This window comes from Leptonychotes weddellii, chromosome 2 (genome assembly GCF_054177405.1).
Source record: "Leptonychotes weddellii isolate Sample4059 chromosome 2, ASM5417740v2, whole genome shotgun sequence".
Classification (NCBI taxonomy): domain Eukaryota; kingdom Metazoa; phylum Chordata; class Mammalia; order Carnivora; family Phocidae; genus Leptonychotes; species Leptonychotes weddellii.
The window spans coordinates 49,283,968-49,303,139 of record NC_138370.1 but is presented as its reverse complement, the minus strand read 5'-3'; the positions used below and the strand labels follow the sequence as shown (position 1 = coordinate 49,303,139).

General features: G+C 39.8%; 1 protein-coding gene across 4 annotated transcripts in view; it reads left to right on the top strand.

The window, feature by feature from the left end:
* MFAP3L (microfibril associated protein 3 like) overlaps window positions 1-7,061 on the top strand; it is a 39,736-nt gene extending 32,675 nt beyond the window's left edge. For all 4 annotated transcript variants that reach the window (XM_081811026.1, XM_081811013.1, XM_081811019.1 and 1 more), the window contains one exon: window positions 1,217-7,061. In XM_081811026.1, the coding sequence (XP_081667152.1) occupies window positions 1,228-2,148 (921 nt within the window). In that variant the 5' untranslated portion in view covers window positions 1,217-1,227 and the 3' untranslated portion in view covers window positions 2,149-7,061. The remainder of the gene's footprint in view (window positions 1-1,216) is intronic.
* Window positions 7,062-19,172: the final 12,111 nt, after the last annotated feature.

Sequence of the window (19,172 nt, the reverse complement as noted above, 5' to 3'; positions counted from 1 at the left end):
AAGAAACAAGAAAAAAATACAAGTCAATAATAGATGCTGAAAAGGGAAACTACATGTTAAATTACCCCATCTCTCAGGAGAGGTTCCTCCAGTTGGCTTAGGGAGTTGGAATGCTTTTATGGGGAAATATCTGCCTGCCTTCTCCTCAGAACTTCCAAGGGGGCCTGATCTGGACCCTCCTTTCTCTGTAGGACAATATAGGGAGGTGGTAGGGTTTCAGAAAGGCTCAGACCCAATACCTGGAAGCCAAACGTCATATCGTGTTTCCCAGGGGTCTTCTGACGTGTGGGTACGCAGGCAGACTAAGAATCAATTCCAACTAAAGAGCTTCTCCTGATTCAGAACCTCATTGCCAGAGCAACACTAGATCCTTTCCAGGCCAGAGAAGGAAACTGCACTTACCAACAGGCATTGTCGATCATGTGAGGCTTCTTTTCAACTTGATGGTCTATAATTTATTTGCAAGGCTAAGACAAATTGATAGTAATTCATATCCAGCCTCTGAATGTTCACATTGTTAGCTTGTAACTTTTAAGTACTATAAACAATTCCTTGTAAATTTTCAAAATTAATGACAGGTTATGTTTTAATTAACTGAGGTCATACAAGCATAACTCCAACCTCAAATATGAAAAATCCAGGTAAACAATTATAATTTAATTGACTTACTCCAGATTTTACATTGATCCTAAAATACTTTATATTCTGAGAAGCATTAAACTCCCCAGTGAACATATATCCAACAGAGTCATGCTCACAGGCGGGTTAGAAAACCAGATGCTATGTTTATGGAATTCTTTAATAAGAGCACAGGATTTTCCAGATGGTTTATTTTTCCTATTTCTCACAAGGCTGTGGAATTCCATAGTACGGTTTGGGGGTTAAGGGTGTAGTCTTTTGAGCTTGAGTTCATCTACTAGCTCTACTCCTTCCAAACCGGTGACCTTGGGAAGGTGGTCTAATCTAACTGTGCCTTAGTTTCTTCATCCTGTGAAATGGAGCTGGTATTAGTACCTACCTCACAGAACTGTTGTGAAGATGAAATGAGTATGTGTCACTGTCTGGCACACAGTAAATGTCCATTGTCATTATCATTCGTAGTAACAGAAGCAGTAGTTGTAGTAATAAGAGATGCTTTTAGTAACGTGAGAGTTTGTAGACACTTTGATGGGACCCATATGTCCTTGGTTGAATTCTCCACTCTTCCTTCCAACAGGAAAATGGCAGATGCACGACAGCGGCCTCCTGAACATCACCAAGGTGTCTTTTTCAGACCGAGGTAAATACACATGTGTTGCTTCTAACATCCATGGCACTGTGAACAACACGGTGACCCTGAGAGTCATCTTTACCTCTGGAGACATGGGCGTCTACTACATGGTCGTCTGCCTTGTGGCCTTCACCGTTGTCATGATCCTCAACATCACCCGCCTGTGCATGATGAGCAGCCACCTGAAGAAGACCGAGAAAGCCATCAACGAGTTCTTTAGGACAGAAGGCGCAGAGAAGCTGCAAAAGGCATTTGAGATTGCCAAGCGGATCCCCATCATCACCTCAGCCAAAACTCTAGAGCTTGCCAAAGTCACCCAGTTCAAAACCATGGAGTTTGCCCGCTATATCGAAGAGCTTGCCAGGAGTGTGCCTCTGCCTCCCCTCATTATGAACTGTAGGACTATCATGGAGGAAATCATGGAAGTGGTTGGGCTGGAGGAGCAGGGGCAGAATTTTGTGCGGCATACTCCAGAAGGCCAGGAGGCCTCAGACAGGGATGAGGTTTACACAATCCCAAACTCCCTGAAGAGAAGTGACTCGCCCACCGCAGACTCGGATGCCTCATCGCTGCACGAGCAGCCCCAGCAAATTGCCATCAAGGTGTCTGTGCACTCGCAGTCCAAAAAAGATCACGGGAATGACCCAGAGGGTGTACAGTTTGAAGTCAAAGATGAAGAGGAGACAGAACCGTCCGCTGAACATTCCCCAGAAACTGCAGAGCCTTCTACAGATATAACATCCACAGAGCTAACATCTGAAGAGCCAACGCCTGTTGAGGTATTGGATAGGGTCCTGCCACCAGCTCACCTGGAAACTACAGAGCCAGCGGTGGGGCATGACAGAAACACCTGCATTATTTATGAAAGCCATGTCTAATATCAACTATGAAAAGCTATGCATATCAAGAAAATCAGGGGCTGCTCCTCGTAGTGCAGATGTAGTACGCACTTGCCGCTAAGCCTTACCAGGAGACTCTCATCCCTTAGGTAGGAGTGATGCCATTTTCAAAGGGGAAACACCTGAGTGCAGTTTATTATGTGACTGGAATTTCCCCAGTAGAAAAGGATGTGAGAAGCATCAGGGTGCAGAATTGATAATACTGGACAGAAGGCGTCTGTCCACGTGATACGAATTTTAGAGGCTCTTCTCTGCCAAATACCTTAATGGGTGATGCCCTTTTGGCAAAGAGAATATTACTGTAAGATATTCTGAGGTCAAGAGCCCTGTCCAATGCACACTGCATTGCTTTTCCTTTAAAAAAAAAAAAAAAAATATATATATATAGGTCTGCTACGATAGCAAATGCACGTACATGGGTTTGTTGCACTTTCTTCTCAGTTTTTATTCCTGTCACTGTTCCTTTAAAATGGAGTAGTTGCTGTTGTTATAGTAATACTAATTGCTCTTTCCGGTTTAGTCCTCTTAGCCACTTTGTCCTTATTTTTCCCTCGAACATGTACCTCAGAGGCTTTGGTATCAGTCACTAGTACCAGGGCTGATATCTACAAGTCAGTTGTAATGTTCCAGAGTAGTTACTACGCTCATTATTTTTGTCACTTCCCAAGCCTATTTTCATACATTACTTTTTTTTTTGTTTCCAGTGAAGCTGCTATTGTGAAACTGAGAAAAACCTTTGCCCAGGAATAGCACTTTAAGAGCCAAATAAAAATGTGTTTACCTGTCCAATTCTGAGAGCCTTTTGGTGAGCTCAACTGAAGTATGGAGGGAGATTGTAAAAGGTTGAATATACCCATATTACCCGTGAAAACTGCTCTTTTTATGGTTAAGTCACATCATCCTACAAACAAAAACGGATTCTTTATCTGGAAAATATATTGCTTCCAAAGACAGAGGCATTTGATGAATCCCTGCAGGTTGTAGAGTATTGGCTTCCCAGAAGGGCTTGCAGGGACATACGCTGTTGGGTGACTCAAACACTGGATTTGGGGCAGCAAAAGAAAGATCTGGGAAGCCGTGTAACCAGGTCCGCTTTTGTAAACCACAGAGCTAACTCGTTGGTCTTGAAGGGGAGAGTGAAAGGTTAGAACAATGACCTAGGGAACTGTGCCATCAAATTTCATGCCAGATTGTGGAATTATTTTTTAGTCTCACAAGAAAGCAGTTATACGCGAGACTGAATGATGTTATGGAAAGAAGAAAAAGTCAGTCTATGCAAAGGCCAATACTTTACCTGACTGTGCCAATAATCAGCTGCCTGGCTTTGGGCAGGTCTGGGTCTCAGTTTCCTTATCTGTTAGAGGGGGCAGACTAGATGGGCTCTGAGTACCATCTAAATGGTCTCACTCTCACAGAACCAAACCAATATCATCATGCTTGCTCTCTTTCCAGTTACTTAACAGATTTTCACTTTTCTCTCTGGGTTCAGCTCACGTTGTTTATGCTGCATGACTTACTCAAAGAGGATCAATTTCAAATAATCATAGCATTTTAAGCAAGTTGTGGATCTTCTCTCCCAAAACATCATTAGGACCACTTCTGTAGTTGAAATTTAATCGTGGTGAGAATGAGTGGTATTTCATTTTCACTTAGAACCTTAAAGTTGTCGTAAGGGTCGTAGCCACATCAAGTGGATGGGATCATGACATTGGAGGTTACACGGGCCACGTTGGTGTAAAGAGAGAGAGCAGACCCAGATGTGTAGTCCTCACTCTGTCACTATCTGGATAAGTGACCTTGGACAACTCCTTTTCCCTCTCCAGGGTTTCATCTTTTTCACCTGCAGAATATGGGGGTTGTGCCTGATGAGTCACAGGATCCCTTCTAGCTCAGACATTTATTGCTTTCTAGAAAGTTTGTAATTTCCCAAGATGGCATGGTCCCCACTGCAAGAGACAAACAACATTGGGAGCAAAAATGGATACAGGAGATCGGTTGCTTTTGAGGTTCCGATTTTACAATGAATGTGTCTAGCTCTGCAGCCTGAGGGCAGTGGGTTTGGCTTTAGGGGTGGCCTGCTGGGCTTCTTCATTCATAGATAATTCGTGTGGAAGGCAATCTGATAAGACCTGGAGTTTGGTCAGACATCACTTAGCCAGGAAGGAACTGCTGGCATCTAGTTAGAAGTGTCTTGGGTCGTCACGGAAAGCAACTACTAGTCCAGCAGTCAGGAGTAACGATGACTCCCAGTGGGCTCTCTGGGCTAGGATTTTATGTATTTGGGTTGCGGAACAGCTTTACCTCCAACTCTCAGAATATAAACATTGTCCAGTTGCTGTGGAGGTCAGCAAATTCTTAGGATGGATCTGTTTGCCCAAAACAGTAACAGAGATTTAAGCTCATTTTGTGATAGCGTGTAAACTTTTCCCCATTTTGTTCAGTTCTCATTCCACCCAGACCCATGTGCAGATTTCCACATGGAAATTACAGGAGAAGGCATCAGTTCTATCTAGACATTGATTAGGATTTAAAAATGTAAAATCAGCAGATTTTTTATGAAGCGGGAGCAGAAATGTGTAGACCAAAGAATGTTTCAGATTGGTTTTAGCTTCTTAAGACTGGGGAGATTATTATATAGATTTTCCAAACTTTTACCTTCTGAGGCATCAAAAAGCTCTTGATATAATAGCCAACCTAAAAGGAGGTTGGCTTACAATGGAGATTTCTCCTTCCAGAAATTCTGTGCTCTTCCTGTCCCATCTTACAGCTTCTTTATGAAATGAGAAAGGCTCTCCTCTAGAATATAAAATGCAGAAAGACCTCGTGACTTTCAGCTGATTTTTCAAAGATAAACTGTTCAGCTTCATAGAAATGCATAGAAGTATGGCTGTAGGTGTGTGTGTTTGTGTGCGCGCATGCACATCAGGCTCATTTGGGCAGTTTTAAAAGCTTAACACTAAATCCCAAGCCATGTCCTTTGGGTCTTATGTAGTCATTCTCAATATCAAACAGCTTCTGGTTTCTGAGTCATATCTCTAACAACTTTTTTTCTTGAAATTCTGAAAATGATTCAGATATGTGTGCATATTTAATTCACTTTGATGACCTGTAAACTTGGACGGTATTTATTCTAAATGGAAAAAAAAACAATTTTATACTGAAAATCTATGTAATTTATAATGGTTTTGTTTTATATATTATATTTTCATATCTTTAGGGCACATCTACTGTTCTCATCTTTTTGTATATCATACTCGGCAAAAAGAAATACTAATACTTGACTAAAATCTAGGAACCAAATGTGACATATAACATATAGAAATTGCTCTAAAAATATCTGAATGTTCTCACCCATCCCAAGCATTATTGTGCCATTACATCCGGAATGATTTGTCTCAGATGCTTGTGAGCATTCCTTTTTTTTTTTTTTTCTCCCAAAAGTAAGGCTAAAAGGCCCGACATCCCACACAACGGATTCTGGAATCTCCTTCCTTCCTTTACCTTTTTTATTGTTTCTTTCATTTTTAACTGTAGAAGTCTGTGTTGTTTATGTTTCCCTTTGAAGGGCAAAGGTGAGATAAGAAAGCAATTTGATGAAAAGACTGAATTGAACTATGGCTATGTAAATTATTTAATGGACTGATGACCTGTTTGAAGTCTAATGCTTGGATTGTTATTTATCGGTGATCTAGGATCTGCTCAGCTCTTTAGCACACAAAGAAAATGTAAGGCACAAAGAGTATTTGCATGTCGTGAGCAGGCCCCCTCTCGGTGTAGTGCAGCCAACAGGAATCAGCTTCACTGTAAACACGCCTGGCCCAGCCACTGGAGATGCGGTTTTAGAAAGGCAAATCAGACACCTCTTAGTCACAGGTTGAAATACAGTGTTCTGTCAGTGCTAAAACTCCTTTAACGGCAGCCCCTATGGTTCTGTTAACAGGGGACTTCCTCTCAGTGTTTCATTTGGGAAGAAAATGGGACATTTAACTTATCTTGCAGATACTCTATTTTGTAATCGGCACAGTTCAGTTACTATTCTGTACCTATCTTGACAGATAGGTTGGCATTCCCTTAAGATTATAATCCCTGTTCCTATTCTTGCTTTTTAAACCAATTTACTGGTACTCTTTCAAACTACCAAATCTCACTGTATATTCGCACACATATTTTGAGCACCTGATACCTTCAAGACACTAGTCATTTGGACGTTCACTTATTCATTTAAAACTCCCTCAGTAGATAACAAAGTTCATTTTCCTAATGACTTTTTTAGGGTTTCTACAGTGATTAATCAGGTTTGGATTAAACAAACCAATGGTGGTGGGGGGGAATCAAAACAGAATTGCTTAATATGTTTTCCAAAGGACTGAGTGTGTGTCTGCTATACAAGAAAGTATCATCTGAGGATGATATTGATCTTCGAGATTTTTTAGAAATACCAGTTTTAAGGGGGCTAATACTTAGAATACCACAATCAAAAATGAAGCTGTTAGGGAATGTAAAAATAGAAAACAAATAGTTCTAAGAATATTCTGGCATAAATTGATTTCATTTAACCAGTAATAAAAGGCTTCAAATGTATCTGTCAGATACCATAGAGCTGCTTACAGTGAGTTAGGGTTGAAGAAGATGCTTGCTTGTACTTATGTTTGGCTTGCTATATCTCTAGTTCTGGATGTCCTTTGTTAAAATTGGAAAATAAGATGAAAAACTTTATCTGGGCAGAAATTTCAAACTGTTGATTTTGTGAGCTATAAATGTTCACTTTTAAAAAATAATTTAAAGATATAAACAAATGACTTTTAAGTTGATGTTATAGTAGCAAAACAAAAAAACCATGTGCTCCATCCTGTATTTTGATTGTTGCTTTAATAAAGGATTTGCGCAGGTGTGTGGATTATGTGTCATGTCCCACCTGAAGGGCATTTGATTGTGGCCTGATTCACTCTTTCAGTGGTAAGATGTCTGTCACCAATTCTTTTCCCTACCTTTTGCATCCATGACATGTCTTGGGAGAAAAAAAGGAAAAATGAAATTATTTGTACGTAAAACTACAAAACTTATCCAAATTCAGAAACCTTAACTCCATCCTAACAAACTTTATAGCAGTGTATTTTTATCTGTATCAAGAAATCATTTTTAACATGTAACATCAAGCATTCTGTAGAGAATCCAAAAAGGCCAGGAAACTTACATACTCAGAACATTCCACAGAAGGTATGAGTAATAGGTCTGCCTAGACAGCACCTAGACAACGACCAAATCCAGGCCAAATGCAAGAACGTGCTAAGTAGGTTCCTTTGACAATCAGTAAGCTTCAAAAGCTGAATCCCTCTCCAATAAGATGAGATGTGGGGCATGTAAGCAAAACAAGAAAGGGCACAACCAAATGGGAAAGTAAGACAAAAAGGGAAGAAAGTTATTTACTTCAGACTAAAGAGGCAAACAAAATAACTGAGTTATCCAATAAACTACGCAGATAACTAACCATCCCCAGGTTCTCCCAAGCAAAAAAAAGAAAACTAGCCTAAGAGAATTATGCTGGCATTAATGGAAAAATTAGCACTTGTGTCATCATGAGAGAGAAAATAGGAAAGTTTTGTGCTAACCAGCTAATTTTGACTAGTGCATATTTTCAGACCCAGAGCAAAGAGTTGCTCAATTTTTTGCAGGTTTTGGAATGCAATGGACCTTAATCAAAGGAGCTAGATAAAGATTCATATTAATCAGTGATTTTCAAATAAGCCTATAGTCACTGAGTGGGAAAATAAATGTAAAGTTATCTGATTTACATATCTTTTTTACAAGCTTGAAAATCTCTGATAAAGGGGGAGCTCATTACCTCCTGCAGTAGCATATTCCACTGTGGCGGGGTTTTAAGTGCTGAGTCAAAAACTGTTGAAGTGGTACCACACTGGTCCTTGAGCTACCTGGAGCTGAAAATGTGAGTTAGTCTTACCACAATAAAACTGCCTTTTTACTGTCAACGCAAACTAAAATTGTAAATGTATTCATGTAAAAGACAGGATTACAAAAATTTGGCGTGCTCCTGATGCTACTACATTAATTAACATGCCATGTGGCAAACACCTTTTGAGTGAATGGTTTCTGCCAATGGGTGGTAGAGGCAGAAGTCAGGTGAATCAGGTGCTCCCCCGGTCCCACCACCCCAGCCCCTGAGATGTCCTAAGGCGACAGCTCACTAAATAAAGGATGGTTCAGCAGCCAGAAGAAAGAAGTGAATCAAGCAGCAGATTAATTGCCTCAGTATATTAGTATACATTTGAAGGACTATGAGAACTGACTACTGAGAGACGTGTATATGTGTGTTAGGTGGCATATTGAGGTATTTTAAAATAGCAATCGAGTTAGAGCTGGCCCCAACTGCATTTACGCTATTAGGTAAAATGAAGCTACCAAGGGTAAAATAACAACTTTGCTAAGATATTAACTAATGAGTAAGCTAAAAATATGAAGATTGATAAAGCAATATGAATTTTTCAAAAAACAAATTTTTCACTACCAGTGGAGTGGCTTTCCTTACAATTACTCTTGTTTTAAAGTTCATTATGGAATAGGAGTCCCAGTGAATTATGCAGAAAAATCACCTGCATCTAGAATTCTTAACAACATTAGGGGACTTTCTGTTCAGTGCAAATGCTGTACAGCACCTATTTCCTGAAGCTCTTCGTGATTCATAGGAAGCTGATGTGTTTTGGAGACCCCTGAGGTGTTCAGTGCCTCTGGTTTTAAGTCTGATTGACTATCGTGTCTGCTGGGCTGCACACTTCTTCCAACTAGGCAAATGGTGAGGTGAACAAAGTTGTCCCAAAGCTGTAAGAAGCTTCCTAATTCTAACCATCAAGGAAAAAATGACAAGTGTGTGTGAAGAAAGAGGTACAACTCTCTGTCCCAGCTGTACAGACTGCCCCATGGCGGATGATGTTTCCTGCTAGCATTACCTCAGCTGTTCTGCCAGAGGACCAAGTTACTGGGCAGGAAGTAAAATGCTTGATTACAGAATAGAGTCTATGAAAAAAAATTCATCGACCACGTAGTAGACATTTTATCACTTTAACATAAAAGAAGCAAATTTTAATGTTGGTTATGTTTGAAATTATTTTAAAACTGAAACATTACAAAAATTATGACTTGGCATCATCTTTGTAGCAATGTCTTCATCTAAAGAAGAAATTTGAAAGTGTTAAGACCTTAGAAATTGCAGATGATTTAAATACATTCTATTTGTAGGGGGTAAAAATGACAGCTGATGTAGAGCATCTGTGATCATTAATTTTTTAATGTGCAGAATGTAACGTTCTTAATTTTTTGGTCATCACAGTAATTACTGTGATTAATAAATTTCTGAAACCCTGCCAGATCATGAAAAAAAATTTAATCCCCCAATTAAAAATATATACGTACTATTCTTGTATCATGTTAACTACTTTATGTTAGCTTCTCTCATTCCACAATGAGTTTTATGTGATTGAGTTAAATATATTGTACTTTATGTGAGTCCTTTGAAACTGGAAATCGCTCTTTCATACAAGCTCACTAACTTTCAATAACAAGAATACTTTATTAATCAAACATCTTACTCCCAATCATTTTGAGTCAATGAGACATTTACAGTATGATTAAAAAAGCAGAACAGCTGGATGATCTATAAATGCTTTCTTTATCTGAAGCTAAAAATGGAAGGTTTTCTGCTGTAACACAAGAATAAGACGTTATTATGCTATGCTTACATATAGACCAAACGTTTGTGTCCACCTCAAATTCTACATTGAAATCCTAATCCCCAGTGTGATAGTGTTTGGAGGTGGGGCCTTTGGCAGGGGGTTAGGTCATGAAGGATGAAGCCCTCATCAATGGGATTAGTGCCCTTATTTAAAAAGACCCCACACAACTCCCTGACCCCTTCTGCCATGTGAGGACACAGCAAGAGGTCAGCTGTCTATGAACCAGGAAGCAGGCTCCCACCAGACACTGAATCTTCCACTGCCTTGATCTTGGACTTCCAGCCTCCAGGACATTAAAAAATAAACCTTTGTTGTTTAAGCCACCCAGTCTATGGTATTTTTGTCATAGCAGCCCGAACGGACTAAGACAGGATGAACAGTGTAAAACAATGTAGGAACACATAAAGCATGCAACTTATTTCCTCCAAGTCCTTACACATGGATTTGGATTACCTTTTTAAACATTTTCCTTATAATATTTTTTAACACTTCAATATAAAAATCAATACAAATATAGAATTATGAACGTTCAATTATTTTTCTTCATTAAACATGTACATTCATCACGGTAAGAAAATTATGATAGTCATGATTGTCTTCTTTGTATGAGATCTAAAGAAGATGGCTACGCCTTATGACACCAAATTTAGATTCAATCCTTTACCTAAACACAAAATTGTCTCCAATTGGTAGCAAAAATGTATATGTACCTACTATGGCAGAATGAACCTTGACTACTGTTTGTGAACACGTGTGTTTGCTTCTGTGTTGCATGTATGAATTTTATCTTCCTAAATACTCTGAGCCTAGAACATTAAACCCATTTTAATTAGACTTTATTTTGAGATAACTGTAGATTCACTTGCAGATGTAAAAAATAATACAGAGAGATCCCATGTACCCTTTACCCAGGGCAAAGGGTAACATTTGGTAACATTTCACAAAACTACAAGTACACTATCACAATCAGGGTATCAACACTGATACACTTCTCAGTCTTAATCAGATTTTCTCAGGTGTACTCATTTGCATGTGTGTATTTTGTGTATCTGCCACCACAGTCAAGATATGGAACTGTTCCATCACCACAAGGATCCCTCGTGTGGCTCTCTTACAACTACATCTACCCCCACCCCATCCCAGGACACATTAATTGTAAATCAGTAAACTCAATTAGATAACTAAAATGTGTCGGGGGAGCCAATTGTAACAAGTGTGTTTTTCCATAGAAGTATGTTCAAATTTATCAGTTTCTTGGTATCTGGTTTCCTGTTCCTTTTGAAGGACTTACATGGTGAACACAGAGAGATGGTTTCTGAAACACAAAGGAAGGACAGCCATATATTTGAAATTCTAGAAAACTCTTGAGAAGTAGGGGATCTGAAGTAGCAACAGGTCACAGTGTGTTGGTGGGGGAACTCTTGGACATCCCATTCGTACCCTAAACTGTTCCTGTAGCCAAAAGACACAGAACATAGAACAAAGGCATGATTTTTACATGTCTTTGCAAGTCTCAAGGGAAGAAAAAGTAGTCCCTCCAGTATCTAAAACATCTAGTACTCCAGAAATTCTAAAACTAAGGGAGGCAGAAAATCACGAGTAAAGATTCAAACAACCTCTGTGATACTGGTTGTCTTGTTAGCCTTGTATTCTTCTCTCTTAGATAAGACAGGACTTAGAATTTAAATGCCCAGCACGTAGGCCATAATGAGATATCGATTCTGAGGCTATATTAAGCATCAAGGGCCTTAGTAAAACCCAAGTAATGACAGTTACCATCTCAAGTATTGAAATCAAGACAACTGGCCACACCGTTGAGGGAAAAGATCCTCTACCTTCCCAACTCGAGGGAACGTGCAGGAGGCAGATTCTTAAGCAGGGTCACTTGAGTCTTAAAAGATCCTTACTCAAGGCCACTGAAATGGCATCATGAAAAATTCATTCCTTCAGAGTAACGTTTTCTCTTATTACACAAATATCCTAGGCTTGTAATCACTTTTAGCCTCTGTCAGGCATCATGAATACAGAAAAGGAATTGGTTTAATCCTATGACTCTACCTAACAACCAGCTAAGATCTGAGGACCTAGGGGGCAAGGAGTGTTGAAAGGGTAGAGGAGAAGAATGATTTTGACTCTAAGGAGACATCCAGAAGGGCAGACCTAGATAGAGGTCCAGAGCAGCCAAAAAGCTGAATGCTGACCTGTCAGAAATATGAGAGGAGTTGCCTAAGGGAAGTATGAGAAAGCTAAAAATAAATAAAAATAAGTATGAGAAAAATAAAAATTTCACACTGTTCCCCAGGACGAGTCATGCCCAGACAGTGAGTTTTTAAAATATGGCAAATAGTATATGCACTAGCTAATACAAATCAGTCATTAAAATTATGGAAAGTTATACTCATCTAATTTCTAGTCAAAAAAAAAAATCCCTTCAGTTTTAATCCTTGTTCTCTCCTCAATGACACGAACCTCAGTACTTAAAAGCATTTTGTTCTAAGCTAATCAACAGTGTCCTGTTATAAAAAAAATCAAGTTATTAAATCACTTCTAAAAAATTATTCCCAGTGAAAGTGGAGGGCAGACTTTCAGCTGAGTAGCAACATTAAAGCATCTTTAAAATGTTTATTTATTTTGAGTGTGATACATTAATTAGGATGCTTTATTTCAATCACATTCAAAAAGGTTCTTTACAATTGCCAGATCAGTAACATTACTATTCTGTATTTTCCACTCAAACTCCAAGATTAAACACAAAATCTACACACCATACTCTAACTATAATGCTCAATTTTATCCTGTTCTACCTAAGTTTTGCTCTGTTTTCTCTGCACATGCTGGATTTCAGTCTTATAAAATTGCTTCCAGTGGTTTATCAACAATGGGATATAACATTTCCTGTCTTTTTTTTTTTTTTTTCAGAGTAGTTAGATAAAGCAGGGTAAAAACCCTTAGGACTTTTCTTTGGTCTCGCCTCTGTAACAATACATGCCCTCCCTCCATCTTACAGGCAGATTAGCTTAATAGATGGTCTTGTGTTCTAAAAAAACAAAAAAGTAATTTTCCCAAGACCATACTAGAGTCTTCAGCCTGTGAGCTCTACACAAACAGGAATCACACCCATATTGCCATATGGCCACAGTGCTTCCTACAGAACCTTAAGGATTACTGGCCTTTAGTAAATGTTAATTAAATAAAAACTCTTATGTCTTCTAGCTAATTAGGATTTATTAGGATTGGATTAAATGTCCTCAGTTATAGGGCCCAGTGAAGGGTAAAGAGTACATTTTGAAGAATCTCTTTGAACCTAAAACCATACTTGTACAGACTCCCCTGATCTCAGCATGGTTTTTCTGGGTAGATTCCTTTTTTTGTGATCAGAATATAGCTGTAAATTTCTTCCTGTGTTCTCTTCTTTCACACTTTAACTTACTATTTAAAAGGGCTGTTTAAAAGTCTTTGGTCCATTCTAGCGGTGTCATGGTGAGACAATGTTCTCCAATTCAAAGTCTGCAGCGAATCCAAGAGAAATGAATTGTGACACTGAAATTACTTCTATGTCATCACATGTTATATTCTCTGCAAGAACTTTATAGTCACTGGAAGACGGAGCAAGATCAAACCCTGTCCTTTCTGCAGTGCAGATATTGGCGTGGACAGTACATGCATCCCAACAGGTTAATAGAGTCCCTGTTCGGATTGCCCTGGTTTTGTTCTCAAAAGAAACAAAACAAAATTCTAGTGAAAAATAGGGTTAGAGATTCCAGTTCCTAGAGCTCGTCCTACCTCCCCCTTAAATCTTCACCAAGGCAGACTAGCTCCGATGGAAAAATAATCCCCAAACAGCTGATGAGTTTAAATTTTCCTTTCCTAAATGATAAGGTGTTTGTCTTCCCTGATTTGCTTTCAAGCCACAAACAGGGCAGCATTGCACATGGACCTCATTGTAGGAGCAAGAAGATGGGACGCATTAGGTGAGGGAATTATTTCAAGATTGAGAAGGCAGAGGGTATAGACATAACTGGCACAATATACCAATTGATACTTATACTGACTCCAAAATCCTGAGCCTGTATAGTCCGGTGTTGCCCGCATGCATTTCGCTTACACGAATGCCAGAGGGTCTACGTGAAGGGCCACCACTGGACCGCACCACTCACGGGGACACAGAAGCCTTCTGCAGCTTGATGCTGCTTCACTTCCTCAAGGACTCACCACTGTCTCCCTCCCTCCTCCTCTTTCCCCAGAGAAACCCAGTTTCCCCTTATCTTTTTATGCCCCTGTGTCTTGGTCTTTTTATTCGGCATGCTGGACCAGTTATCCAGCTCTGGCCTCAGCCCCCGTGGGTAATGAACACTTTACTTTTCCTCCCATCTTGAAGTTAGCCAGGTGCTTCACAGTAGCCTGGTGCTCAAATTTACACAGGCAACTTCTGAATACACTCCAAGAGATATTGGCATTTACTCATATTTCTGCCTTAATTACCTCTGGCCCCTCCACCCATTCTTGGTCACCATATGTCTCCGCTGAGACACAAAAATGTCCAAACATGAATTGCTTTCAGTGCTGTGAGTTAACTTTTCCTCCATATTTTACAAAGGCCTTTGAAAGATAAGCTGCATATTTCCTTAATTCCACCTCTCTTTCCAACCTTCATAACTGATTAGGCTCAATTTATCTCCGCTCGCCTGACTCGGCCTTACTGTCCTGATCCCTGGACCTCACAAACTCATTCTCATTCTCCCCTTTCTGAGCCTACCCTCCACTGACCCACGCCCTGAACATCGTTAATGCCTTCGGAACATTATCATCATTGTTCATCCTTGTTCTCTGGGACACTGAGCAAACTTGTCTTAGAGGCCTTGCGCTATGAGGCCCTGAACTGCTTCCCTATGTGAGAAACTGCTTATGTACCTATGTGCCCCACACCCCCCATCACACCTGCATGTGTTCATGTGTGCACACACACGTGTACATACAACCCGGCACCTTACCGGCCACCAGAGGCAAGCAAGGAAGAAAAAGAAGTGCCAACAGGGATGTGAGCCATTCTGGTCATTCTCAGAAACGGTAAATATAGATCATCAGAAGGATAGGTCTGAGAATGGCAGAACCACATCACAATACGATATACATGTGATCTTGCAACAGTGGGACTGAAAACTGCAACCATGAAAGTCTACCTATCCCCTCTCATGTCCTCCCTGATGCCCCATCCAGACAGAAACACACTCATAACCAAATAAGCCAGTTCTTTGTCCTGGTTCTAATACTACCCTCCATCCTGAAGTTTAATAACATTCTAGAGGCAGTGGTGAAGGCGGAATTCAGAGCCAGATTCCAAACTTGTCTCTGCTAGAGTCCATTTGCGGCCACTCTTCACGCTCCCCTGAATGGCCTAGTTCCATAATTGCTGCTGCATGAATGTGAGAAAGTTCTGGGATCCCAGAGCGCTCCACTGACCTGGCATCTGGCAGGGTGGCTCAGCTGCTGCCTTCTTATGTAACATCAGTCTTCCCAATCTCACTGTAAATCCTCTTTTCTAGCATTTGCAGAGTCACGAGAGGCTGGACCCTAGGCATTATTTAGCGGCAGAGTAAAAATCCTTTTGAACCCTCTTTGTAAATCGCTTCTCTCTACTTATTTGCTGTGTTTCTCTGAGCTCCATTTGACCTCTTTATCACCACTTGATAAAGGAACTATCAGACGCAGCTATGGATTAAAGGTGGGCCCAGTTGTTTTTTACTTTTATGAGAACATTATACAAATAAAATCTTAATTGTTCTTGCTAAGTACTAAGGAATTCAATTTTACGAATTATCAAGTGCTTTTTTTGTAATCTGTCCTTAAACTAACTGAGTCAGAATAAATCCTACTGTGTTATTGGGTTACATTATCTTCTTATCCAATAAGCAATATTGGAAATGAATGGGGTGCATTTACCATACAGTTTCTCTAATCTAATAACCTCTAGGTCTACTTCTGTTTTACACTGTGTATTAAATTTAAGCTAAACAGCAGGAAAAAATTAAGGGTGAGAAAATGTGGAGAGTAATCCTAAATAGTTCTCAGAATTCCCCCATGCATGGGTATGTATTGCATTGTTTTTCTTTAGGCCAGCAGATTAGAGATTCCAGAAGTTCAATAGAATCTCCCTTATGTTAATTGCTAACTAGGTAATTATGCATCTCATCACAATACCTACAAGTGAGATGCAGTACACTAACCTTGATAAGCAGAAAGGAAGTTCTGCCTAGGGAAGAACTAGGTTTTTTTTTTTTATAAAAGTATCCTTCATCTTGATATTAATGCATATGACTCTTGACTCATTGAAAAGTGTTTTCCAGTAAAGCAAACAACCATCTTTCTGTAAAATTCAAAAATCTTCAGAAGAAAGACCAAAAAGTACTTACAAAGTTGGAAAATAATGCTGAAGCATATATGTTATTCAAACTCTCTTCCAGATTAAGAATATTTCTGAAATGAAAAACTAAGTTATCTATCCTGTTTGTAGTTAGTATAATTCTGAATTCATTGCTCTTAAAGAATTCTCCCTCATGTGGTCCATTACTGACCATCTGAACCAAATAATTTCCCTTTTTCCCAAAACTTTTTTACATTTTAGTTGATCAGATGGTGATAAGAAAAAGATTGAACAGAAAGCTGATCACTCTTTAATAATTCAACTCTATTTATTGGGTATTTGTCACAATCAAGGAAATACCAGGCTCCAAGATGAACACAAAAATGAACAGGATCTGGTTCCTGTCCTCAAGAACTTCACCTTTTTAGAAAGGACATAAGATATATAGTAAATAATTATAATAGATGGTTAAAAAGGAACAAATGCCTTCATTAATAGAGAGATGAAATCCCAGTAAAATCCAAGGGATGAAGAGCATAATAGTTTTGACTGGGAGAAATCAAGAGATCTTTGTAAAGAAAAAGGTAATTTCAGATAACCTGTGACCACTAGTTAGGATTTGAACAGATGAAGATAAGAAACTCAATGTGAGTTGAGGGATCAAGTCAATAAAGGGCAATAAAGGACCTTGTCTTGGACTAGAACATAGAATGTGAAAAGGACAGCAGTACCAAGGAAGGTTGAGAGGTCAGTTGGAGCCAACTCTTTGGACCTTGAATGCCAGCATGTAGAGCTCAAGCTTTTTCCTTGGGCAATGTGGACACACTAAGGAGAAAGTAAGCATCACAGATCTCTGCTTTAGAAAGAAGAATGGAGGGGCACGTGGGTGGCTCAGTCAGTTGAGCCTCTGGCTCTGGATTTTGGCTCAGGTCATGATCTCAGGGCGGTGGGATTGAGCCCCTCAGTGGGCTCCACATTCAGCATGGAGTCTGCTGGAGATTCTCTCTCCCTCTCTCTCCGCCCTTTCCCCTGCTTGCCAGCCTTCTCTCTAAATAAATAAATAAAATTTAAAAAAAAAAAAGAAAGAAGAATGGAGAGAACATGGAAACTCTCTGCAAAGCAGTTCAGAAGACTTTTGATGAACTAAATTAGTGGCAGTGAGAGTAGAGCAAATGGAAGGGATGTAAGAGTATTTCTAAGATGGCATTATTGAGGGCTTGGCAACAGATTGTTTCTGGAGTAAGAGAGTAGGAGGAGCCAAAAATAAATTGGAGATTTTAAGCCTGGATGACTAAGAGAATTATAGTGCCATTAGCAGAAATAGCGGGGAGAACATAAAGAAAATAGAACATTTGGAACAATTATAATTATTAATGTGATTTTTAAAAGTCCTTTTAGTACCTCAAAATTGACATATATGATTATATAAACATGCAATTTGACAGAAATGTTTTCTCTCAGTACATTTGGAATTATTAAGTATCTTCTTGTCCTTGGACTGATAGAGTAGGCAGTTAATTAGACATGAGCTGGGGGCAAAAGCAGTGATAAACAGGTGACACATTAGAAGCCCCGGGGCACAACATCCTGACTTTATGGCTTCCAAGACCCCTCAACGTCCTGGCCTTGTGGCTCCCAAGACCCTGGGGGCTAAGAGACCAAGAGGCACAGGTACAGAGCATGTGCTGTCCTCTTCTACCTCTGCCCCAGGGTAACCCCTAGACTCATTATAATGCATTTGTATTGTGATTTGAGCTCCCACTCCCCTGGGGGAAGGCTGCCATGATAGTTCCAGTATAAACCTTGTACGGTCAAAAACTCCTCCTCCCAACCTGTGGGAAGAGTCCCCCAAATGATTGGAAGCAGCCTCCATTAGAGACCGCCCCTGTCCATGACCCAAGATTCTGCTCACATAAAAAGAAAAGACCCCTGTAATCTCAGGGCAGTTGCTACCCCTGGGCCTGCCTGCTCTCCCTTCCTGAGAGTGTACTGTCCTTAATAAACTGCTTTGTGCTTGCTACCTTTCTTCTGGCTGCTTTATTTGAGCATAAATCTTTTGTGGGGAATTCGAGAACCAAGACCTCCATTCACACAACGCATCTCTCCCACCAGTAACAAGGACTCCCTCACACGGTAGGACTTTAAGAGCCTGCTATGATATGAGAATATGCAATGGCATTTTTGTATATTGAAAATAAAATACAAATAACACTGAATTTTCTAGCACTTAAAAATAGAATCAATAATTTGTCTTCTGTTGCAAATAGAGACTCATCATATTTACTATCTTGACTTATTAATTCCTAGGAAGTCTTATTGTTGTTCGAAAGTCCAATGAAGAGAGGGGAATTATAAAGACATATTGAGCAAGCAACCAGAAGTGAAATGGCTCAGTTAGGATGCTTTTGGCTGCCCTAGGAGAAAACCCAACTCCAAATGATTTAAACAGCATTAGGATTTTTTTTTTTTTTTCTATCTCACATAACAAGAACTCTGGAGAGTTTCCCAGATTGATTAAATCATCAGCATAATTGAGTACTAAGATTTCTCCAGGCTTCAACAGTCCCATTTTCTCCTTAGTCCTTCAACTGGGTTCCCTCATGATTATCCAGGTAGCAAAAGCAACTGCAGATATGGTCTGTTCGTACTTGCCATTTGGAAAAGAAAATAAGAAAGGGCGATTTCTTCTTATTCCTGTTAGTTTGTTTTGTTTTAAGGAAGGAAAACCTTTCTCATAAGTGCACCCAGCACACTTCCTCCCACATCTCATTTCTGGCGCGGAGTGAAATGTCCATCCTTAAGTCAGTCACCGGCTTATAGCAACCATAATACACACCCTGTTGATAGGGCCAACCCCCGCCCCCAAAATCCACAACTATTAAGAGGGGTGAGCAAAA